Source organism: Oncorhynchus clarkii, chromosome 30, assembly GCF_045791955.1.
Source record: "Oncorhynchus clarkii lewisi isolate Uvic-CL-2024 chromosome 30, UVic_Ocla_1.0, whole genome shotgun sequence".
NCBI classification, from domain to species: Eukaryota; Metazoa; Chordata; class Actinopteri; order Salmoniformes; family Salmonidae; genus Oncorhynchus; species Oncorhynchus clarkii.
The window spans coordinates 45,324,970-45,346,410 of NC_092176.1; the positions used below are offsets into that span (position 1 = coordinate 45,324,970).

Here is a 21,441-nt window from a genome sequence, read left to right on the forward strand (position 1 = left end):
ATAAAACTTTTTATTTTCATTCTTTCAACTTGAATAAGGGAGTTTGAGAAAAGGGAGGAGAAAGAGGAAGAGGAGGAGGAAGAGGAAGGGAAAAACCACCTTCAAAAACAATAGAAGTATTTTCTTCTGGTATCTCAGACCGCTTGTTGTCTTTGGGGAATGATGGGGGCGGGGGTTAGGGGGTGGAGCTGTGGGTGGGACTCAGCTCAGGGGGAGGGGTTTCCATGTCCATGGACCGAGGATGAGGAGGAGGAAGAGGAGCAGGACGGTTGGATCTGTATGGAGGAGGAGTTCATCCCCGGACTGGTCTTTCCCTGAGAGAAGGTGTCATTCTGGTTCTGGACCCGGTGACCACCCAGCATAGTAGGGAGGGAGGGCTTCCTGGCAAACAGAACACCTGGAGGGACGGAGAGAGGGAGGAAGGAGACCTCCTGTAAGACGTTATGATCTGTGAACCGTACATGATACAGACAACATCTTGGGAGTCATAATACCTTATGATCTGTGAACTGTACATGGTACAGACCACATCCAGGCTGTATCACAACCGGCCGTGATTGGGAGTCCCACAGGGCGGAGCACAATTGGCCCAGCGTCGTCCAGGGTTTGGCCGGTGTAGACCATCATTGTAAATAAGAATTTGTTCTTAACTGACTTGTTAAATAAAAGTTAATTATACTCCTTATACCTCTAACATGTGTAGAATGGCTAGATTCTGAAATACTAATTTCTACATGAATTTATTCAACATCAATATGAATATGAATGTCTCAAACTACCTCATTTGATTTTGTTCATTTTAAGACACGTTGTTTGGAACGATATACTTTACAAGTACATCACATTTCCAGAGTGGGCTCTCTGCTAATTCTGAAGTTGTGATCAATTTTATGATCACTACAAACACAGCGAATGGTAAATGTTTTCAAAGGGAAGTCCCTCTGCTCGTCACTTGCTGAACGCCCTAAAGGACAACTGTGATCAGTCACTGACCTACATGACACTTTATAAAATGTGTCATATCATTCAACGAAGCAGAGAGCCCCACTCTGGAAATGTGACGTTTATAAAGAGTATATTGTTACATTTTGTCTAAAAGAGTTGTTTTTGAGATATTCATATATCTTCATATTTATTCATATGTTGAATGAATTCATGTGACAAAATAAAATCTTCAGAGTCAAGACATGCTCCATATTTGAGAGCACATTATATGGAGTATAACCAAGATGTTGTCTGTATTATGTACAGTTCACAGTTCACAGTTCACAGTTCACAGTTCACAGATCATAAGATCTTATAGGAGGCATGTACAGGTCTAAACAGGGCCTAAAATGGACACTTTCATCATTACACATTTGTTTTATTACAATCACTACTACTACTGCTACTGATACAACTACTACTACTACTACTACTGCTACTACTACTGCTACTGCTACTACTACTACTACTACTGCTACTACTACTACTACTGCTACTACTACTACTACTACTGCTACTGCTACTACAGCTACTACTACTGCTGATACTACTGCTACTACTACTACTGCTACTGATACTACTACTACTGCTGATACTACTACTACTACTACTACTACTACTAACTGATACTACTTCTACTACTACTACTGCTACTGATACTACTACTACTGCTGATACTACTGCTACTACTACTACTACTACTACTACTACTACTGCTACTGATACTACTACTACTACTACTACTACTACTACTACTACTACTGCTGATACTACTGCTACTACTGCTACTACTGCTACTGATACTACTGCTGCTACTACTACTACTACTACTACTACTACTACTACTACTACTACTACTGCTGATACTACTGCTACTACTACTACTGCTACCACTGATACAACTACTAGTGATACTACTACTGCTGATACTACTACTACTGCTACTACTACTAATACTACTGCTACTACTAACTGATACTACTTCTACTACTCCTACGACTACTGCTACTACTACTACTACTGATACTACTACTATTACTCCCACTGATACTACTACTACTATGACTACTAATACTACTGATACTACTACTACTACTGACACTAGTACTGATACTACTACTACTGATACTACTACTACTGATACTACTACTACTTATGCTACTAACACTACTGCTGCCACTAATACCACTACTACTACTACTACTGATACTACTACTACTACTGATACTACTGACCCTAATACCACTACTACTACTTCTACTACTACTGATACTACTACTACAACTACTGATACTACTACTACTACTACTGATACTACTACTACTGATACTACCACTACTGCTGCCACTAATACCACTACTGATACTACTACTACTACTGATACTACTGACCCTACTACCACTACTACTACTACTGATACTACTACTACTACTACTGATACTACTACTACTACTACTACTACTGATACTACTACTACTACTACTGACACTACTACTACTACTACTGATACGAATACTACTACTGATACTACTACTACTGATACTATTACTACTACTGCTACTACTACTACTGATACTACTACTACTGATACTACTACCACTACTACTACTACTGATACTACTACTACAACTACTGATACTACTACTACTGATACTACTACCACTACTACTACTACTGATACTACTACTACTGATACTATTACTGCTACTACTACTACTGATACTACTACTACTGATACTACTACAACTACTACTACTACTGATACTACTACTACAACTACTGATACTAATACTACTGATACTACTACCACTACTACTACTACTGATACTACTACCACTACTACTACTACTGAGTCTACTAATACTACAAATGCTACTAGTAAGTGTAGTTTAATTGGTACTGTACATTTCTACATGTTCTTACAATCTATACAACCAGTTTTTTGGGGGGCAGATGAAAATAATAGTATTTACAACTTACTGTAATGTCACAATTAGACAAATACTATGATGACATATCAACTCACTAACTAACAAATAAAACATTGTCACACCTAAACAACCTGAATTGGACAACTGACACAGACACTCCAGTCTACCTCACTGAGCATGGTGTTTCAGACACTCCAGTCTACCTCACTGACCATAGTGTTTCAGACACTCCAGTCTACCTCACTGAGCATATTGTTTCAGACAATCCAGTCTACCTCACTGAGCATATTGTTTCAGACACTCCAGTCTACCTCACTGAGCATATTGTTTCAGACACTCCAGTCTACCTCACTGAGCATAGTGTTTCAGACACTCCAGTCTACCTCACTGAGCATAGTGATTCAGACATTCCAGTCTACCTCACTGAGCATAGTGTTTCAGACACTCCAGTCTACCTCACTGAGCATAGTGTTTCAGGCACTCCAGTCTACCTCACTGAGCATAGTGTTTCAGACACTCCAGTCTACCTCACTGAGCATAGTGTTTCAGACACTCCAGTCTACCTCACTGAGCATAGTGTTTCAGACACTTCAGTCTACCTCACTGAGCATAGTGTTTCAGACACTCCAGTCTACCTCACTGAGCATAGTGTTTCAGACACTCCAGTCTACCTCACTGAGCATAGTGTTTCAGACACTCCAGTCTACCTCACTGAGCATAGTGTTTCAGACACTTCAGTCTACCTCACTGAGCATAGTGTTTCAGACACTCCAGTCTACCTCACTGAGCATAGTGTTTCAGACACTCCAGTCTACCTCACTGAGCATAGTGTTTCAGACACTCCAGTCTACCTCACTGAGCATATTGTTTCAGACACTCCAGTCTACCTCACTGAGCATAGTGTTTCAGACAATCCAGTCTACCTCACTGAGCATAGTGTTTCAGACACTCCAGTCTACCTCACTGAGCATGGTGTTTCAGACACTCCAGTCTACCTCACTGAGCATAGTGTTTCAGACACTTCAGTCTACCTCACAGAGCATAGTGTTTCAGACACTCCAGTCTACCTCACTGAGCATAGTGTTTCAGACACTCCAGTCTACCTCACTGAGCATAGTGTTTCAGACACTCCAGTCTACCTCACTGAGCATAGTGTTTCAGACACTCCAGTCTACCTCACTGAGCATAGTGTTTCAGGCACTCCAGTCTATCTCACTGAGCATATTGTTTCAGACACTCCAGTCTACCTCACTGAGCATAGTGTTTCAGGCACTCCAGTCTACCTCACTGAGCATATTGTTTCAGACACTCCAGTCTACCTCACTGAGCATAGTGTTTCAGGCACTCCAGTCTACCTCACTGAGCATAGTGTTTCAGACACTCCAGTCTACCTCACTGAGCATAGTGTTTCAGGCACTCCAGTCTACCTCACTGAGCATAGTGTTTCAGACACTCCAGTCTACCTCACTGAGCATAGTGTTTCAGACACTCCAGTCTACCTCACTGAGCATATTGTTTCAGACACTCCAGTCTACCTCACTGAGCATAGTGTTTCAGACACTCCAGTCTACCTCACTGAGCATAGTGTTTCAGACACTCCAGTCTACCTCACTGAGCATGGTGTTTCAGACACTCCAGTCTACCTCACTGAGCATGGTGTTTCAGACACTCCAGTCTACCTCACTGAGCATAGTGTTTCAGGCACTCCAGTCTACCTCACTGAGCATGGTGTTTCAGACACTCCAGTCTACCTCACTGAGCATAGTGTTTCAGACACTCCACTCCAGTCTATAGATCTCAACTATATCTGATGTTAATGGCCACTTCAACCTCACTGGAAGTTTTGCACCAGCAGGCTTATTCTTTACCCCACGACATGAACTGTCTGGCCTACCTATCTTGAGGTAATTACCCCATCTGCTCGAAGGCAGAGGAGGAGGTGGTGAACAAGCGTGCAGGAGGTATGGTGGCTAAACCTGCCCGTGGCCTCTCTCCCAGGCACGTCTAAGACAATAAACCCCATCGATCTCCCATCCACAGCCTCAATTCTGAGATATTTAACTTTTTTTTAACTCTATTGGACTGCCACTTCATTACGATGGATTTTATAGCAAAGACATCAAATTGCGTGGAGGACTAAGCGCCAGGGTGCTGCTATAACTTATTGAATTTCCTGCCTGCAATTACATCAGCAAACGGCCCCTCTATTTACCTGTGTAGACAACTCCATCTATTTCTATTGACATGTTGATGCTGCTAATGCCGCTGGTAGACAGGTTCAATGGAGTCTCTTGTCTATCATCTGTCAGGAGGCGAGAGAGAGGAAAACTCAATATCAGCATTTAAAAAGGGAACACAAGGAGCAGGAGAGAAGCGTTCGGGCAGAGTATTGGCGATAACTCCTAGAGTGACAGGGTAAGGAGCAGTTTATTAAAGAGTTCTGAGGGAAAAGGAAACTGTCAAAAGATGTAGCAACCATTTGTACATGTCGGTTGTCGCCAACGGGTTATCTCCCTGAGGAGACGGTGACATCACATCATAACACACAGACAGACAGGCACTTGGAGAACATGTATCTACTCGTGAAAAAAAACAAGGCTTGCAACAATCTTATCCCAAATAAGAACAACATGCAAGAATATTGTCAAGTTTAATTTCTGTAAAATATCATTCATGTGCAGATACACACTAAATATACTATATGATTTTAGAGTTTAGATCAAAACAGATATTACAGAACATTTTTGCAGGCGTTCTCTGGCCTAGGCTGCCATATTTAATACAAGTTTTGATGTAATCTGTAAATGATGGTGTTTATATGTTGGGTTGCAGCTCAGCCAGACTGGTCGGGTCGGCCAGTGGAGGAATTAACCTGTGAAAGATTCTGACTCATTCTACCATTAAGCTTTCGGAGAAAAGCCCACTATTATAACTAATGCCTGAGAGGCAGTCATGTAGAGAGAGATGAAACCACACACCTGAGCAGATAGGCCCCTCATTCTTCCTTTAGGCTCTATTATTCAGTAATGTATGACTTATGTCTTGTCGTAAACACGGTCACGCTGAGAACCATCAACAGAGTGGGCGGGTGCCGATCCCCCGGTAGTCATGGAAGCAGTATTTCTTCATGACATCACATTGCAGATGTTTTATGATGAACTGTGTGTTTTGTGTGTAATAGTGACTCACCTATCATATGGTGAAATACTCTTACTTGATGTCGGCATACCACCGCTGTGCTGTACAGCTAAACCCCTAGTTATATAATAGTAGAGGACAAACAGTAACATTGACACGCCAATCACATGTTGGGGAAGAATAAATAGCCTGGGTTCTGAAGGAGAAGTTCTAGAACTGTGATACACTCCGGAACACAGAACGATACAATGTGTCAAAGATGTGGTGTTATTTTTGTGGCGGTAACACGACTTTAAATTTAATTGGGTTAGTTGGATATTAAACAGGATGTGTTATAGAACCACCTGTAGATTGAGTTGGATTAGTTGGATTTTAAACAGGATGTGTTATAGAACCCACTGTAGATTGAGTTGGATTAGTTGGATATTAAACAGGATGTGTTATAGAACCCCACTGTAGATTGAGTTGGATATTAAGCAGGATGTGTTATAGAACCCACTGTAGATTGAGTTGGATATTAAGCAGGATGTGTTATAGAACCCACTGTAGATTGAGTTGGATATTAAACAGGATGTGTTATAGAACCCCACTGTAGATTGAGTTGGATTAGTTGGATATTAAACAGGATGTGTTATAGAACCCCACTGTAGATTGAGTTGGATTAGTTGGATATTAAACAGGATGTGTTATAGAACCCCACTGTAGATTGAGTTGGATTAGTTGGATATTAAACAGGATGTGTTACAGAACCCACTGTAGATTGAGTTGGATTAGTTGGATATTAAACAGGATGTGTTATAGAACCCACTGTAGATTGAGTTGGATTAGTTGGATATTAAACAGGATGTGTAGATTGAGTTGGATATTAAACAGGATGTGTTATAGAACCCACTGTAGATTGAGTTGGATTAGTTGGATATTAAACAGGATGTGTTATAGAACGCACTGTAGATTGAGTTGGATTAGTTGGATATTAAACAGGATGTGTTATAGAACCCACTGTAGATTGAGTTGGATTAGTTGGATATTAAACAGGATGTGTTATAGAACCACCTGTAGATTGAGTTGGATTAGTTGGATATTAAACAGGATGTGTTACAGAACCCCACTGTAGATTGAGTTGGATATTAAACAGGATGTGTTACAGAACCCACTGTAGATTGAGTTGGATTAGTTGGATATTAAACAGGATGTGTTACAGAACCCCACTGTAGATTGAGTTGGATTAGTTGGATATTAAACAGGATGTGTTATAGAACCCCACTGTAGATTGAGTTGGATTAGTTGGATATTAAGCAGGATGTGTTATAGAAACCACTGTAGATTGAGTTGGATTAGTTGGATATTAAGCAGGATGTGTTATAGAAACCACTGTAGATTGAGTTGGGTTAGTTGGATATTAAACAGGATGTGTTACAGAACCCACTGTAGATTGAGTTGGATATTAAACAGGATGTGTTATAGAACCACCTGTAGATTGAGTTGGAATAGTTGGATATTAAACAGGATGTGTTACAGAACCCCACTGTAGATTGAGTTGGATTAGTTGGATATTAAACAGGATGTGTTATAGAACCCCACTGTAGATTGAGTTGGATATTAAACAGGATGTGTTATAGAACCACCTGTAGATTGAGTTGGATTAGTTGGATATTAAACAGGATGTGTTACAGAACCCCACTGTAGATTGAGTTGGATTAGTTGGATATTAAACAGGATGTGTTATAGAACCCCACTGTAGATTGAGTTGGATTAGTTGGATATTAAGCAGGATGTGTTATAGAAACCACTGTAGATTGAGTTGGATTAGTTGGATATTAAGCAGGATGTGTTATAGAAACCACTGTAGATTGAGTTGGATTAGTTGGATATTAAGCAGGATGTGTTATAGAAACCACTGTAGATTGAGTTGGATTAGTTGGATATTAAGCAGGATGTGTTATAGAAACCACTGTAGATTGAGTTGGATTAGTTGGATATTAAACAGGATGTGTTATAGAACCCACTGTAGATTGAGTTGGATATTAAACAGGATGTGTTATAGAACCCACTGTAGATTGAGTTGGATATTAAACAGGATGTGTTACAGAACCCCACTGTAGATTGAGCTGGATTAGTTGGATATTAAACAGGATGTGTTATAGAACCCACTGTAGATTGAGTTGGATTAGTTGGATATTAAACAGGATGTGTTATAGAACCCACTGTAGATTGAGTTGGATTAGTTGGATATTAAACAGGATGTGTTATAGAACCACCTGTAGATTGAGTTGGATTAGTTGGATATTAAACAGGATGTGTTACAGAACCCACTGTAGATTGAGTTGGATATTAAACAGGATGTGTTATAGAACCCCACTGTAGATTGAGTTGGGTTAGTTGGATATTAAACAGGATGTGTTATAGAACCCCACTGTAGATTGAGTTGGATATTAAACAGGATGTGTTACAGAACCCCACTGTAGATTGAGTTGGATTAGTTGGATATTAAGCAGGATGTGTTATAGAAACCACTGTAGATTGAGTTGGATTAGTTGGATATTAAGCAGGATGTGTTATAGAAACCACTGTAGATTGAGTTGGGTTAGTTGGATATTAAACAGGATGTGTTACAGAACCCACTGTAGATTGAGTTGGATATTAAACAGGATGTGTTATAGAACCCCACTGTAGATTGAGTTGGATTAGTTGGATATTAAGCAGGATGTGTTATAGAAACCACTGTAGATTGAGTTGGATTAGTTGGATATTAAGCAGGATGTGTTATAGAAACCACTGTAGATTGAGTTGGGTTAGTTGGATATTAAACAGGATGTGTTACAGAACCCACTGTAGATTGAGTTGGATATTAAACAGGATGTGTTATAGAACCACCTGTAGATTGAGTTGGATTAGTTGGATATTAAACAGGATGTGTTACAGAACCCCACTGTAGATTGAGTTGGATTAGTTGGATATTAAACAGGATGTGTTATAGAACCCCACTGTAGATTGAGTTGGATATTAAACAGGATGTGTTATAGAACCACCTGTAGATTGAGTTGGATTAGTTGGATATTAAACAGGATGTGTTACAGAACCCCACTGTAGATTGAGTTGGATTAGTTGGATATTAAACAGGATGTGTTATAGAACCCCACTGTAGATTGAGTTGGATTAGTTGGATATTAAGCAGGATGTGTTATAGAAACCACTGTAGATTGAGTTGGATTAGTTGGATATTAAGCAGGATGTGTTATAGAAACCACTGTAGATTGAGTTGGATTAGTTGGATATTAAACAGGATGTGTTACAGAACCCCACTGTAGATTGAGTTGGATTAGTTGGATATTAAACAGGATGTGTTATAGAACCACCTGTAGATTGAGTTGGATTAGTTGGATATTAAACAGGATGTGTTATAGAACCCACTGTAGATTGAGTTGGGTTAGTTGGATATTAAACAGGATGTGTTACAGAACCCACTGTAGATTGAGTTGGATATTAAACAGGATGTGTTATAGAACCCACTGGAATACATAGTAAGGGAATTACAATACTTTTTTTCTCCAAATGCTTCTCTGTGGGTTTTGAAATGATTAATGTGTGTGTCACAGTTATACATCATAATTGCATTAATATTACAACATTATAAGGGCATAACAATGAATAAACATGAATAATGTGTATTCACATTAGTAACCGTGGATGTGTCTGTTCCAGGGTTCCCCAATCATTTCTGATCTAAAAAGAGAGAGAGCAAAACTGTCATCAAGGCAAAGGGTGAAGAATCTAATATATATTTAGATTTGTTTAGTACTTTTTTGGTTACTACATGATTCCATATGTGTTATTTCATAGTTTTGATGTCTTCACTATTATTCTACAATGTAGAAAATAGTAAAAATAAAGAAAAACCCTTGAATGATAATTTTTGTCATTGGACATAAAAGCCTGTAAAATCACCAGGAAATCAACATGATTTTTAAGTCAGGAAATCTTCCCAAGTATCTCCACGTTTAAATAGAGAGGTATATGTGATCGTATCCCAATGTAATCAAGGTTTGAAATGATTCTGTTTTTGTTAAATTACTTCAGAAAGTATTCCATAACCTATTGCATATCTTGTTGTGTTACGGCCTGAATTGGAAAATGGATTAAATCAACAACAAAAAATTCCTCACCCATCTACACACAATAACCCAAAATGACAAAGTGAAAACGTGTTTTTATAAATGCTTTTCAAAAGTATTCAAAATGTATTACAAAAATATTTCATTTGGTATTTTTGGTATTTTTTTTTAGGATCCCCATTAGCTGTTGCAAAAGCAGAAGCTACTCTTCCTGGTGTCCACACAGAACATGAAACATAATACAGAATGACATAACACAGAACATCAATAGACATAAACAGCTCAAGGACAGAACTACATATTAAAATGTAAAGGCACACATAGCCTACATATCAATACACACAAACTATCTAGGTTAGATTGGGGAGAGGCGATGTGCCGTGAGGCGTTGTGTCCGCGAGGCGATGTGTCCGCGAGGCGTTGTGCCGCGAGGCGATGTGTCCGCGAGGCGTTGTGCCGCGAGGCGATGTGTCCGCGAGGCGTTGTGCCGCGAGGCGATGTCCCGCGAGGCGATGTGCCGCGAGGCGTTGTGCCGCGAGGCGTTGTCCCGCGAGGCGTTGTGCCGCGAGGCGTTGTGCCGCGAGGCGATGTCCCGCGAGGCGTTGTGCCGCGAGGCGATGTGCCGCGAGGCGATGTCCCGCGAGGCGTTGTGCCGCGAGGCGATGTGCCGCGAGGCGTTGTGCCGCGAGGCGTTGTGCCGCGAGGCGATGTCCCGCGAGGCGTTGTGCCGCGAGGCGATGTGCCGCGAGGCGTTGTGCCGCGAGGCGTTGTGCCGCGAGGCGTTGTGCCGTGAGGTGTTGCTTTATCTGTTTTTTGAAATCAGGTTTGTTGTTTATTTGAGCAATATGAGATGGAAGGAAGTTCCATGCAATTATAATACTGTACGCTTTCTTGAATTTGTTCTTGATTTGGGGACTATGAAAAGACCCCTGGTGGCACGTCTGGAGGGATAAGTGTGTGTGTCAGAGATATGTGTAAGTTGACTATGCAAACAATTTAGGATTTTCAACACATTGATGTTTCTTCTAAAATGTATAAATAATGCAGTCAGTGTCTACTCAACTCTAAGCCAAGAGAGACTGGCATGCATAGTATTTATATCAGCCCTCTGATTACAATTAAGAGCAAAACGTGCTGCTCTGTTCTGGACCAGCTGCAGTTTAACTCGGTCTTTCCTTGCAGCACTGGACCACACGACTGGACAATAATCAAGATTAGACAAAACTATTGCTTTTTGGAGTGTGGGGTCAAAAAAGCAGAGCATCTCTTTATTACGGACAGACCTCTCCCCATCTTTACAACCATTGACCATGACAGTTTACAATCTAAGGTAACGCCAAGTCATTTAATCTCCTCAACTTGTTCAACAGCCACACCATTCGTTACTTGATTCAGCTGAGGTCTAGAACTGAAGGAATGATTTGTACCAAATACAATGCTCTTAGTTTTAGAGATGTTCAGGACCAGTTTATTACTGGACACCCATTCCAAAACAGACTGCAACTCTTTGTTAAGGGTTTCAGTGACTTCATTAGCTGTGGTTGCTTCATTAGCTGTGGTTGCTAACAGTACAGCTCGCACAATCTTCTTATTATCGATTTCTTTCAACCAATCACCAGTCAGATGTGTCAGTGCAGTACATGTTGAGTGCCCTTCTCTATAAGCATGCTGAAAGTCTGTTGTTAATTTGTTTACAGAGCATTGTATTTGGTCAAACACAAACTTTTAGGTCTGCTGTTAGAACCAGTACAGACCGCTTTACCTCTCTTGGGTAGCGGAATTACTTTGGCTTCCCTCCAGGCCTGAGCACAAAGACTTTCCTCTAGGCTCAGATTAAAGATATGACAGGTATGAGTGGCTATAGAGTCAGCTACCATCCTCAGAATACCTACAGAAGTATTCACACCCCTGAGTCAACACATGTTAGAATCACCTTTGGCAGTGATTACAGCTGTGAGTCTTTCTGGGTAAGTCTAAGAGCTTTGTACACCTGGATTGTACAACATTTGCCCGTTATTCTTTCTTAAATTATTCAATCTCCGTCAAGTTGGTTGTTGATCATTGCTAGACAGTAATTTTCAAGTATTGCCATAGATTTTCAAGCTGATTTAAGTCAAAACTGTAACTAGGCCACTCAGGAACATTCAATGTCATCTTGGTAAGCAACTCCAGTGTATATTTGGCCTTGTGTTTGAGGTTATTGTCCTGCTGAAAGGTAAATTTATCTCCCAGTGTCTGGTGGAAAGCTTACTGAATCAGGTTTTCCTCAAGGATGTTGCCTGTGCTTAACTCTATTACGTTTCTTTTTATCCTAAACAACTTCCTAGTCTTTGCCAATGACAAGCATACCAATAACATGATGCAGCCACCACCATGCTTTAAAATATGAAGAGTGGTACTCAGTGATGTGTTGTGTTGGATTTGCCCCAAACATAACACTTTCTACTCAGGACTTATTGTTAATTTCTTTGACATATTTTTTGCAGTTTTACTTTAGTGTCTTACTGCAGAAATGCATGTTTTGGAATATTATTATTCTGTACAGGCTTCCTTTTCACTCTGTCATTTAGGTAAGTATTGTGCGGTAACTACAATGTTGTTGATCCATCCTCAGTTTTCTATCAAAGCTATTAAACTCTGTAACTGTTTTAAAGTCACCATTGGCCTCATGGTGAAATCCCTGAGTGGTTTCCTTCCTCTCCGGCAACTGAGTTAGGAAGGACGCTTGTGTCTTTGTAGTGACTGGGTGTGTTGATACACCATCCAAAGTGTAATTAATAACTTCACCATGTTCAAAGTGATATTCAATGTCTGCTTTATTTTATCTATTAATAGGTGCCGTTCTTTGTGAGGCATTGAAATGTCCCTGGTCTTTGTGATTGAATCTGTGCTAGAAATTCACTGTTCGACTGAGGGACCTTACAGATAATTGTATGTGTGGGTTACAGAGATGACGAAGTCATTCAAAAATCATGTTAGAACACTATTATTGCAGACAGAGTGAATCCATGCAACGTGCAGTATTATCTGACTTCATAAGCACATTGTTCCTGCTTGCCATAACAATGGGGTTAAATACATATTGACTCAAGACCTTTAAGCTTTTCATTTTTTATTTTTTAGTTCTAAACATCTCTAAAAACATCATTCCACTTTGATATTTTGGGGTATTGTGTTTAGGCCAGTGACACAAAATCACGATTTAATAATTTAATAAAAAAATTCAGGGTGTAAAATGTGGGAAAAAAAGTAATGGTGTGTGAATACTTTCTGAAGGCACTGTATCTGTTTGGGGTTCCTGCAGTGTTATTATTATTATTATTTTATAACTATTTTCCGACCCCCTGACCATTCGCTCAAGGAACAATCATCTCCCAGTTGAATGTAATTGGGAGCCCTGTCCTGTTCCCTATAGCAGGAGACAGGTCAGTTGAATGTAATTGGGAGCCCTGCCCTGTTCCCTATAGCAGGAGGCAGGTCAGTTGAATGTAATTGGGAGCCCTGCCCTGTTCCCTATAGCAGGAGGCAGGTCAGTTGAATGTAATTGGGAGCCCTGCCCTGTTCTCTATAGCTGGAGACAGGTCAGTTGAATGTAATTGGGAGCCCTGCCCTGTTCCCTATAGCTAGAGACAGGTCAGTTGAATGTAATTGGGATCCCTGTCCTGTTCCCTATAGCTAGAGGCAGGTCAGTTGAATGTAATTGGGAGCCCTGTCCTGTTCCCTATAGCTGGAGGCAGGTCAGTTGAATGTAATTGGGAGCCCTGCCCTGTTCCCTATAGCTGGAGGCAGGTCAGCTGAATGTAATTGGGAGCCCTGTCCTGTTCCCTATAGCTGGAGACAGGTCAGTTGAATGTAATTGGGAGCCCTGTCCTGTTCCCTATAGCTGGAGACAGGTCAGCTGAATGTAATTGGGAGCCCTGCCCTGTTCCCTATAGCTGGAGGCAGGTCAGCTGAATGTAATTGGGAGCCCTGTCCTGTTCCCTATAGCTGGAGACAGGTCAGCTGAATGTAATTGGGAGCCCTGTCCTGTTCCCTATAGCTGGAGACAGGTCAGTTGAATGTAATTGGGAGCCCTGTCCTGTTCCCTATAGCTGGAGACAGGTCAGTTGAATGTAATTGGGAGCCCTGTCCTGTTCCCTATAGCTAGAGACAGGTCAGCTGAATGTAATTGGGAGCCCTGTCCTCAGGCTCTGGTCAAAAGTACCGCATTATATAGAGAAGTGGTTGCCATTTTAACCTGTATTCATAATAACAGATACATATGTGTGTGTGTGTCATACTTATCGTGTTGATTTGTCAAAGAAGTGCACTATATAGGAAGTATGGTGCCATTTCTGACCAATGATGTATCTAAACTCTGATGCTATGATGTATCTAAACTCTGATGCTATGATGTATTTAAACTCTGATGCTATGTATCTAAACTCTGATGCTATGATGTATCTAAACTCTGATGCTATGATGTATCTAAACTCTGATGTATCTAAACTCTGATGCTATGATGTATCTAAACTCTGATGCTATGATGTATCTAAACTCTGATGCTATGATGTATCTAAACTCTGATGCTATGATGTATCTAAACTCTGATGCTAATATGTATCTAAACTCTGATGCTATGATGTATCTAAACTCTGATGCTATGATGTATCTAAACTCTGATGCTATGATGTATCTAAACTCTGATGCTATTATGTATTTAAACTCTGATGCTATGATGTATCTAAACTCTGATGCTGTGTTTTGGCCATTGAGAGATTTTGAAGCCACCCGTCGGCCATATTGGCTCTCTCCAGTGGGAGCAGTCCTCCATAGGAATGAATTACATTTTACAGTATTTCAATTAAAATGTTTCCAGAAGAAAATGTTTTAAAAAATTCTCTCAATTTTTTAAAATTTAAATATCTTTTAAAAAATATTTTATTTTTATGTTTAGCTGACATAATCTAGTTTAAAAGCATGCATCTGTAATATAATAAACGTGGCGAAAACGAAGGTAACATTTAATAAATACATTTCTATAACTTTCATAATATTTTTTACAACGGAGGAGGAGCACCCAGATGTTGGCTTCAACACAACACCCCGTCGGTCATCCAGGGTTTAATAGGGTTTCAGACACATCCTCTATTCATAATATCAGATACGCATAAATCCACATTAATAAGGTAACTGTGTTGATTTGTCTCACCTCAGGACATAATAACAGATAAACACAATTTAGTATCTGTGTCCGAAATGGCATCCAAGTAGTGCACTGTATAGAGAATAGGGTATCATTCCAGACACCGCTGGTATTCAGAATAGCATCATTAGTAACTTTAGCCTTGGTTTATCTCACCTCTCATCCGCTCAGCTCGGTTGTTGATCTTGATGTTCATGGGAAGCTGTGTTGCCATGGCGAGGAGGTTCTGCTGCACCGCATGCTGCATGAGTCTCTGTTGCTCCTCGGCCATCCCCATCTTCTCCGGCGGCTCCCCGCTCTCCAGCTTCTCCCTCAGCTGCTCCAACGCTGCAGCCTGTAGCCCTGCAGCCTCCTGAGCTGCCACAGCTTGGGGGTGACCTCCCAGAGACATGGGTATCCCCCCCACACGACCCGACAGACAGCCCGCCATCAGACCATCCTCTGGGATAAAACAGAGATTTTTTTTAAACCAGGTTAGTCTCATTGAGATTAAAAATCACTTTTTTCCAAGAGAGCGTTTTAAAGAAGAATACTTTATAGTTTATTGTCCATTTTCTATCTTTCAGATCTTGGGAAATACGTATTTTGCTTTGAACCAAATCCCTGAGAAAAAAAGTTGGGCATTCTGTAGGCTACTGTAGGCATGTATATGCTCAGGAAGTTCCTATGGTCGTCAGTACAAGTTGGGCATTCTGTAGGCTGCTGTAGGCTCAGGAATTAGGCTACAGAAGTTCCAGGAACTTCAGTACAAGTTGGGCATTCTGTAGACTACTGTAGGCTCAGGAATTAGGCTCAGGAAGTTCCTATGGTCGTCAGTACAAGTTGGGCATTCTGTAGGCTACTGTAGGCTCAGGAATTAGGCTCAGGAAGTTCCTGTGGTCGTCAGTACAAGTTGGGCATTCTGTCGGCTACTGTAGGCTCAGGAAGTAGGCTCAGGAAGTTCCTGAGGTCGTCAGTACAAGTTGGGCATTCTGTAGGCTACTGTAGGATCAGGAAGTAGGCTCAGGAAGTTCCTGTGGTCGTCAGTACAGGTGTTTTCTCATGCAGTGGTAATGTCCGGTTTGATATTCAAACTTTGTGGGAAATTACAGCATGACAAGTCAAATTATAAGAGGAGGTTTTAAATGTATTTATTTTTGTACAAGGAAATCAAATTTCCTGAGCATTGTGTCTTCACTCCATCCTGTGTCATTCATTTCAACAGTCAGGTCATGGACACACATGTCTTTCAAATCAGTGAGCAACAAACAACACCATCCCTATGGTAGTCTGGGTGCCAGTCTGATGCAGGAATTAATTATACACAACACCGTCCCTATGGTAGCCACAACTGCAGCACGGCATCTTCTTCCTGGTCACATGACATGAAACAGTGCTCTGTGTCTCACCTTTCTTGATGCTGTGTCCCTGGGTCACATGTGCTCCATTGAGGGTGGACATGGCCAAGTGAGGCATGTTCATCTTGGAGGAGGAGACGATGGAGGTTGTCCCCATTGGAGAGTAGTTAAAGATGGCCGACCCGTAGCTCTGACGACGTCCCTCACGGCGGTTACTGTCGATAGCTGCCTGGAGCTCTCCGGGGGAGCTCAGACCCCTCTTTTCACATTCGTAAGGGTAGAGGTACTTCATATACCTGTAGGAAGGGATCAGGAACAGGACATTTCACAATGTTTTATTGAAGGAGAAGTTTTACACCAAGAGGCTGCCATAATGCTTGTGTCATCATCTCAACAAGGGTATATTATGTAGTTTATTACCACAGCCAACCTATAAAACATTCAGGGTTCAGGTATTTTTAGCTGGTGTTTTTAAGCCAGCTCAATTATCAAATCCCGTTTACAATTTTGACTGGTTAAGGTCAGCGCTCTTCTATGTTCAAACCCTATCTTCAGGATTGGTAATTGACCTGTCTTATCTTTGATTGCTTGCACTGAGATGGGAGAATTTGGAAATATCTGAAGTGTATCCTTAAAAAACATGAGCCAAAGTGCCAGTTTCAGTATGAATGCTGGGGATATTTTAGAGCAACTGAAAGCTTGTCCAGCAAAATTAAGACAGTTTATACCATTTAAAAAAAACATGACAATACATTCACAACAGATTTCACAACACATTAAGTGTGTGCCCAACACAAAATCAATGTGTACGTGTGTGTATAGTGTGTATGATATTGTGTGTCTCTTCACAGTCCCTGCTGTTCCATAAGGTGCATTTTTACCTGTTTTTAAATCTGATTCTACTGCTGCATCAGTTACCTGATCTGGAATAGAGTTCCATGTATTCATGGCTCTATGTAGTACTGTGTAATAGAGTTCCATGTAGTCATGGCTGTATGTAGTACTGTGGAATAGAGTTCCATGGAGTCATGGCTCTATGTAGTACTGTGGAATAGAGTTCCATGTAGACATGGCTATATATAGTATCTATATAGTAATATTAGCTATCTGTATACATCCAAGGGTCAGCAGTGCTGCCCTGTTCTGAGACAATTGCAATTTTCCTAAGTCCCTTTGTGGCACCTGACCACACGACTGAACAGTAGTCCAGATGCGACAAAACTAGAGCCTGTAGGACCTGCCTTGTTGATAGTGTTGTTAAGAAGGTAGAAACTAGGGCCTGTAGGACCTGCCTTGTTGATAGTGTTGTTAAGAAGGTAGAAACTAGGGCCTGTAGGACCTGCCTTGTTGATAGTGTTGTTAAGAAGGTAGAAACTAGGGCCTGTAGGACCTGCCTTGTTGATAGTGTTGTTACGAAGGTAGAAACTAGGGCCTGTAGGACCTGCCTTGTTGATAGTGCTGTTAAGAAGGTAGAAACTAGGACCTGTAGGACCTGCCTTGTTGATAGTGCTGTTAAGAAGGTAGAGCAGCGCTTTATTACGGACAGATTTCACCCCATCTTAGCTAATTGTGTATCAATATGTTTTGACCATGACAGTTTACAATCCAGGGTTACTCCATGCAGTTTAGTCACGTCCACTTGCTCAATTTCCACGTTATTCATTACAAGACTTAGTTGAGGTTTAGGGTTTAGTGAATGATTTGTCCCAAATACAATGCTTTTATTTTTTTAATATTTTTTTATATTTAGCACTAACTTATTCCTTGCCACCCATTCTGAAACTAACTGCAGCTCTATGTTGAGCGTTGCAGTCATTTCAGTCGCTGTAGTAGCTGACGTGTTATAGTGTTGAGTCATCCGCATCAACATAAGAATCACTATAAAACTTATTGTATGACTTCTTATACACTATATTAGGCCAAGCTTTTGGAACTTTTGGTTTTCCTAGATATGGCTACTATAAGTTGATCTGATGGATTTGGATGCTGCTTTAAAGCACATTTCTGCAGCATTAGTAAAGATGTGATCAAAACATGTTGATGATTTTTATTCCTGTGCTGTTTGTAACTACCCTGGTAGGTTGACTGATAACATGAATCAGGCTGCAGGCTCTGGTTACAGTTTGAAGCTTTCTCTTGAGTTGGCAGCCTGATGAAAGCCAGTCAATATTTAGAAAATGTACCTCTGTTGATATCACATTCATTATCAAGCATTTCATCCGTTATCCAGATACTTTACAGTAATGTGGTTCTGAATATAAACAGCAACACCTCCACCTTTGGCATTTCTGTCTTTTCTGTAGATGTTATAACCTTGTATTTCTACCACTGTATCATCAAATGTATCTAAGTGAGGTTTAGAGAATATGAGTGTCATCTGTTACTAGCAAATGACTGAGTTCATGAACCTTGTTTCTTAAGCTACATATGTTAACGTGGGCTGTTTTTAGCACTTTTCTGGGATGCTTGATTGTTTTAATTGCTTTACTGGGAATGATAGCAGAAGTAGACATGCTCATGTTATTTATGTTAGTGCAGGATGAGCTGCACACAGTGGACTTCTTACTAGAGCACACCGCCCCTCAGTGCTAACAGTATAAATCTGGTTCGTAGGCACATGACAATTGCCAACAATAGCTGTAGGATCAGCAGAGGCATTCAGGGCATATATTCAGACTTTTTCCATATTTTGTTACATCACAGCCTCATTCTAAATTGATTAAATTGTTTTTTCCCCCTCATCAATTTACACGCCATATCCCATAATAACAAAATATAAACACTGAAATATCACATTTACATTTAGACCCTTTACTCAGTAGTTGTGATCTTCCTGTCTGGGTTGGCGCCCCCCCTTGAATTGTGGCGGGGTGGAGATCTTTGTGGGCTATACTCGGCCTTGTCTCAGGATGGTAAGTTGGTGGTTGAAGATATCCCTCTAGTGGTGTGGAGGCTGTGCTTTGGCAAAGTGGGTGGGGTTATATCCTTCCTGTTTGGCCCTGTCCGGGGGTATCATCGGATGGGGCCACAGTGTCTCCTGACCCCTCCTGTCTCAGCCTCCAGTAGTTATGCTGCAGTAATTTATGTGTCGGGGGGCTAGGGTCAGTTTGTTATAACTGGAGTACTTCTCCTGTCTTATCCGGTGTCCTGTGTGAATTTAAGTATGCTCTCTCTAAACCTCTCTTTCTTTCTCTCTCTCGGAGGACCTGAGCCCTAGGACTATGCCTCAGGACTACCTGGCATGATGGTTCCTTGCTGTCCCCAGTCCACCTGGCCATGCTGCTGCTCCAGTTTCAACTGTTCTGCCTGCGGCTATGGAATCCTGACCTGTTCACCGGACGTGCTACCTGTCCCAGACCTATTATTTGACCATGCTGGTCATTTATGAACATTTGAACATCTTGGCCATGTTCTGTTATAATCTCCACCTGGCACAGCCAGAAGAGGACTTGCCACCCCTCATAGCCTGGTTCCTCTCTAGGTTTCTTCCTAGGGTTTGGCCTTTCTAGGGAGTTTTTCCTAGCCAACGTGCTTCAACACCTGCATTGCTTGCTGTTTGGGGTTTTAGGCTGGGTTTCTGTACAGCACTTTGAGATATCAGCTGATGTACGAAGGACTATATAAATACATTTGATTTGATTTGATTTAGTTTTGTTGAAGCACCTTTTGCAGCGATTATAGCCTTGGGTAGTCTTGGGTATGAAGCTACAAGCTTGGCAAACCTGTGGAGTTTTTCACATTCTTCTCTGCATATCCTCTTAAGCTCTGTCAGGTTGGATGGGGAGAATCGCTGCACAGCTATTTTAGGGTCTCTCCAGAGATGTTCGATTGGGTTCAAGTCCGGACTCTGGCTGGACCACTCAAGTTCATTAAGAGACTTGTCCCGAAGCCACTCCTGCGTTGTGTTGGCTGTGTGCTCAGGGTCATTGTCCTGTTGGAAGGTGAACCTTCACCCTAGTCTGAGGTCCTGTGTGCTCTGGAGCAGGTTTTCATCAAGGATCTCTCTGTACTTTTCTCTGTTCATCTTTCCCTCAATCCTGACAAGTCTCCCAGTCCCTGCTATCCACAGCACGATTCTGCCACGACCATGCTTCACCGCAAGGACAGTGCCAAGTTTCCTCCAGACTTGATGCTTGGCATTCAAGCTTGGTTTATTGACCAGATAATTGTTTCTCATGGTCTGAGAGTCCTTTAGGTGCAAACTCCAAGCGGGCTGTTCTGTACTTTTTGCTAAAGAGTAGCTTCCTTCTGGACACTCTACCATAAAGGCCTGATTGGTGGAGTGCTGCAGATGTGGTTGTCCTTCTGGAAGATTCTCCCATCTCCATAGAGGAACTCTGGAGCTCTGTCAGGGTAACCATCTGGTTCTTGGTCACCTCCCTGGCCAAGGCCCTTCTCCACCAATTGCTCAGTTTGGCCAAGTGGCCAGCACTAGGAAAAAGTATCGGTGGTTCCAAATGTCTTCCATTTAAAAGTAATGGAGACCACTGTGTTCTTGGAGACCTTCAACGATGCAGACATTTTTTTGGTCTGTACCTGGATACAATCCTGTCTCGGAACTCTACGTGCAATTCCTTTGACCTCATGGCCTGCTTTTTGCTCTGACATGCACTGTCAACTGTGGAAGCCTGTAGACAGGTGTGTGCCTTTACAAATCATGTCCAGTCAATTAAATTGACCACGGGTAAAATAGGTAAATTGTAGAAACATCTCAAGGATCAATGGAAACAGGATGCACCTGAGCTCAATTTCGA

At 41.3% G+C, this 21,441-nt stretch overlaps 1 protein-coding gene across 1 annotated transcript in view; it reads right to left on the minus strand.

The window, feature by feature from the left end:
* Positions 1–206: 206 nt before the first annotated feature.
* Positions 207–21,441, minus strand: part of LOC139390116 (AT-rich interactive domain-containing protein 3A-like) — a 223,416-nt gene continuing 202,181 nt past the window's right edge. Inside the window, exons 6-9 of the mRNA XM_071137277.1 lie at positions 16,739–16,983; positions 15,507–15,791; positions 5,128–5,217; positions 207–397 (exon numbers count right to left, since the gene is read on the minus strand). Coding sequence (XP_070993378.1) covers positions 207–397; positions 5,128–5,217; positions 15,507–15,791; positions 16,739–16,983 — 811 coding nt within the window. The remainder of the gene's footprint in view (positions 398–5,127; positions 5,218–15,506; positions 15,792–16,738; positions 16,984–21,441) is intronic.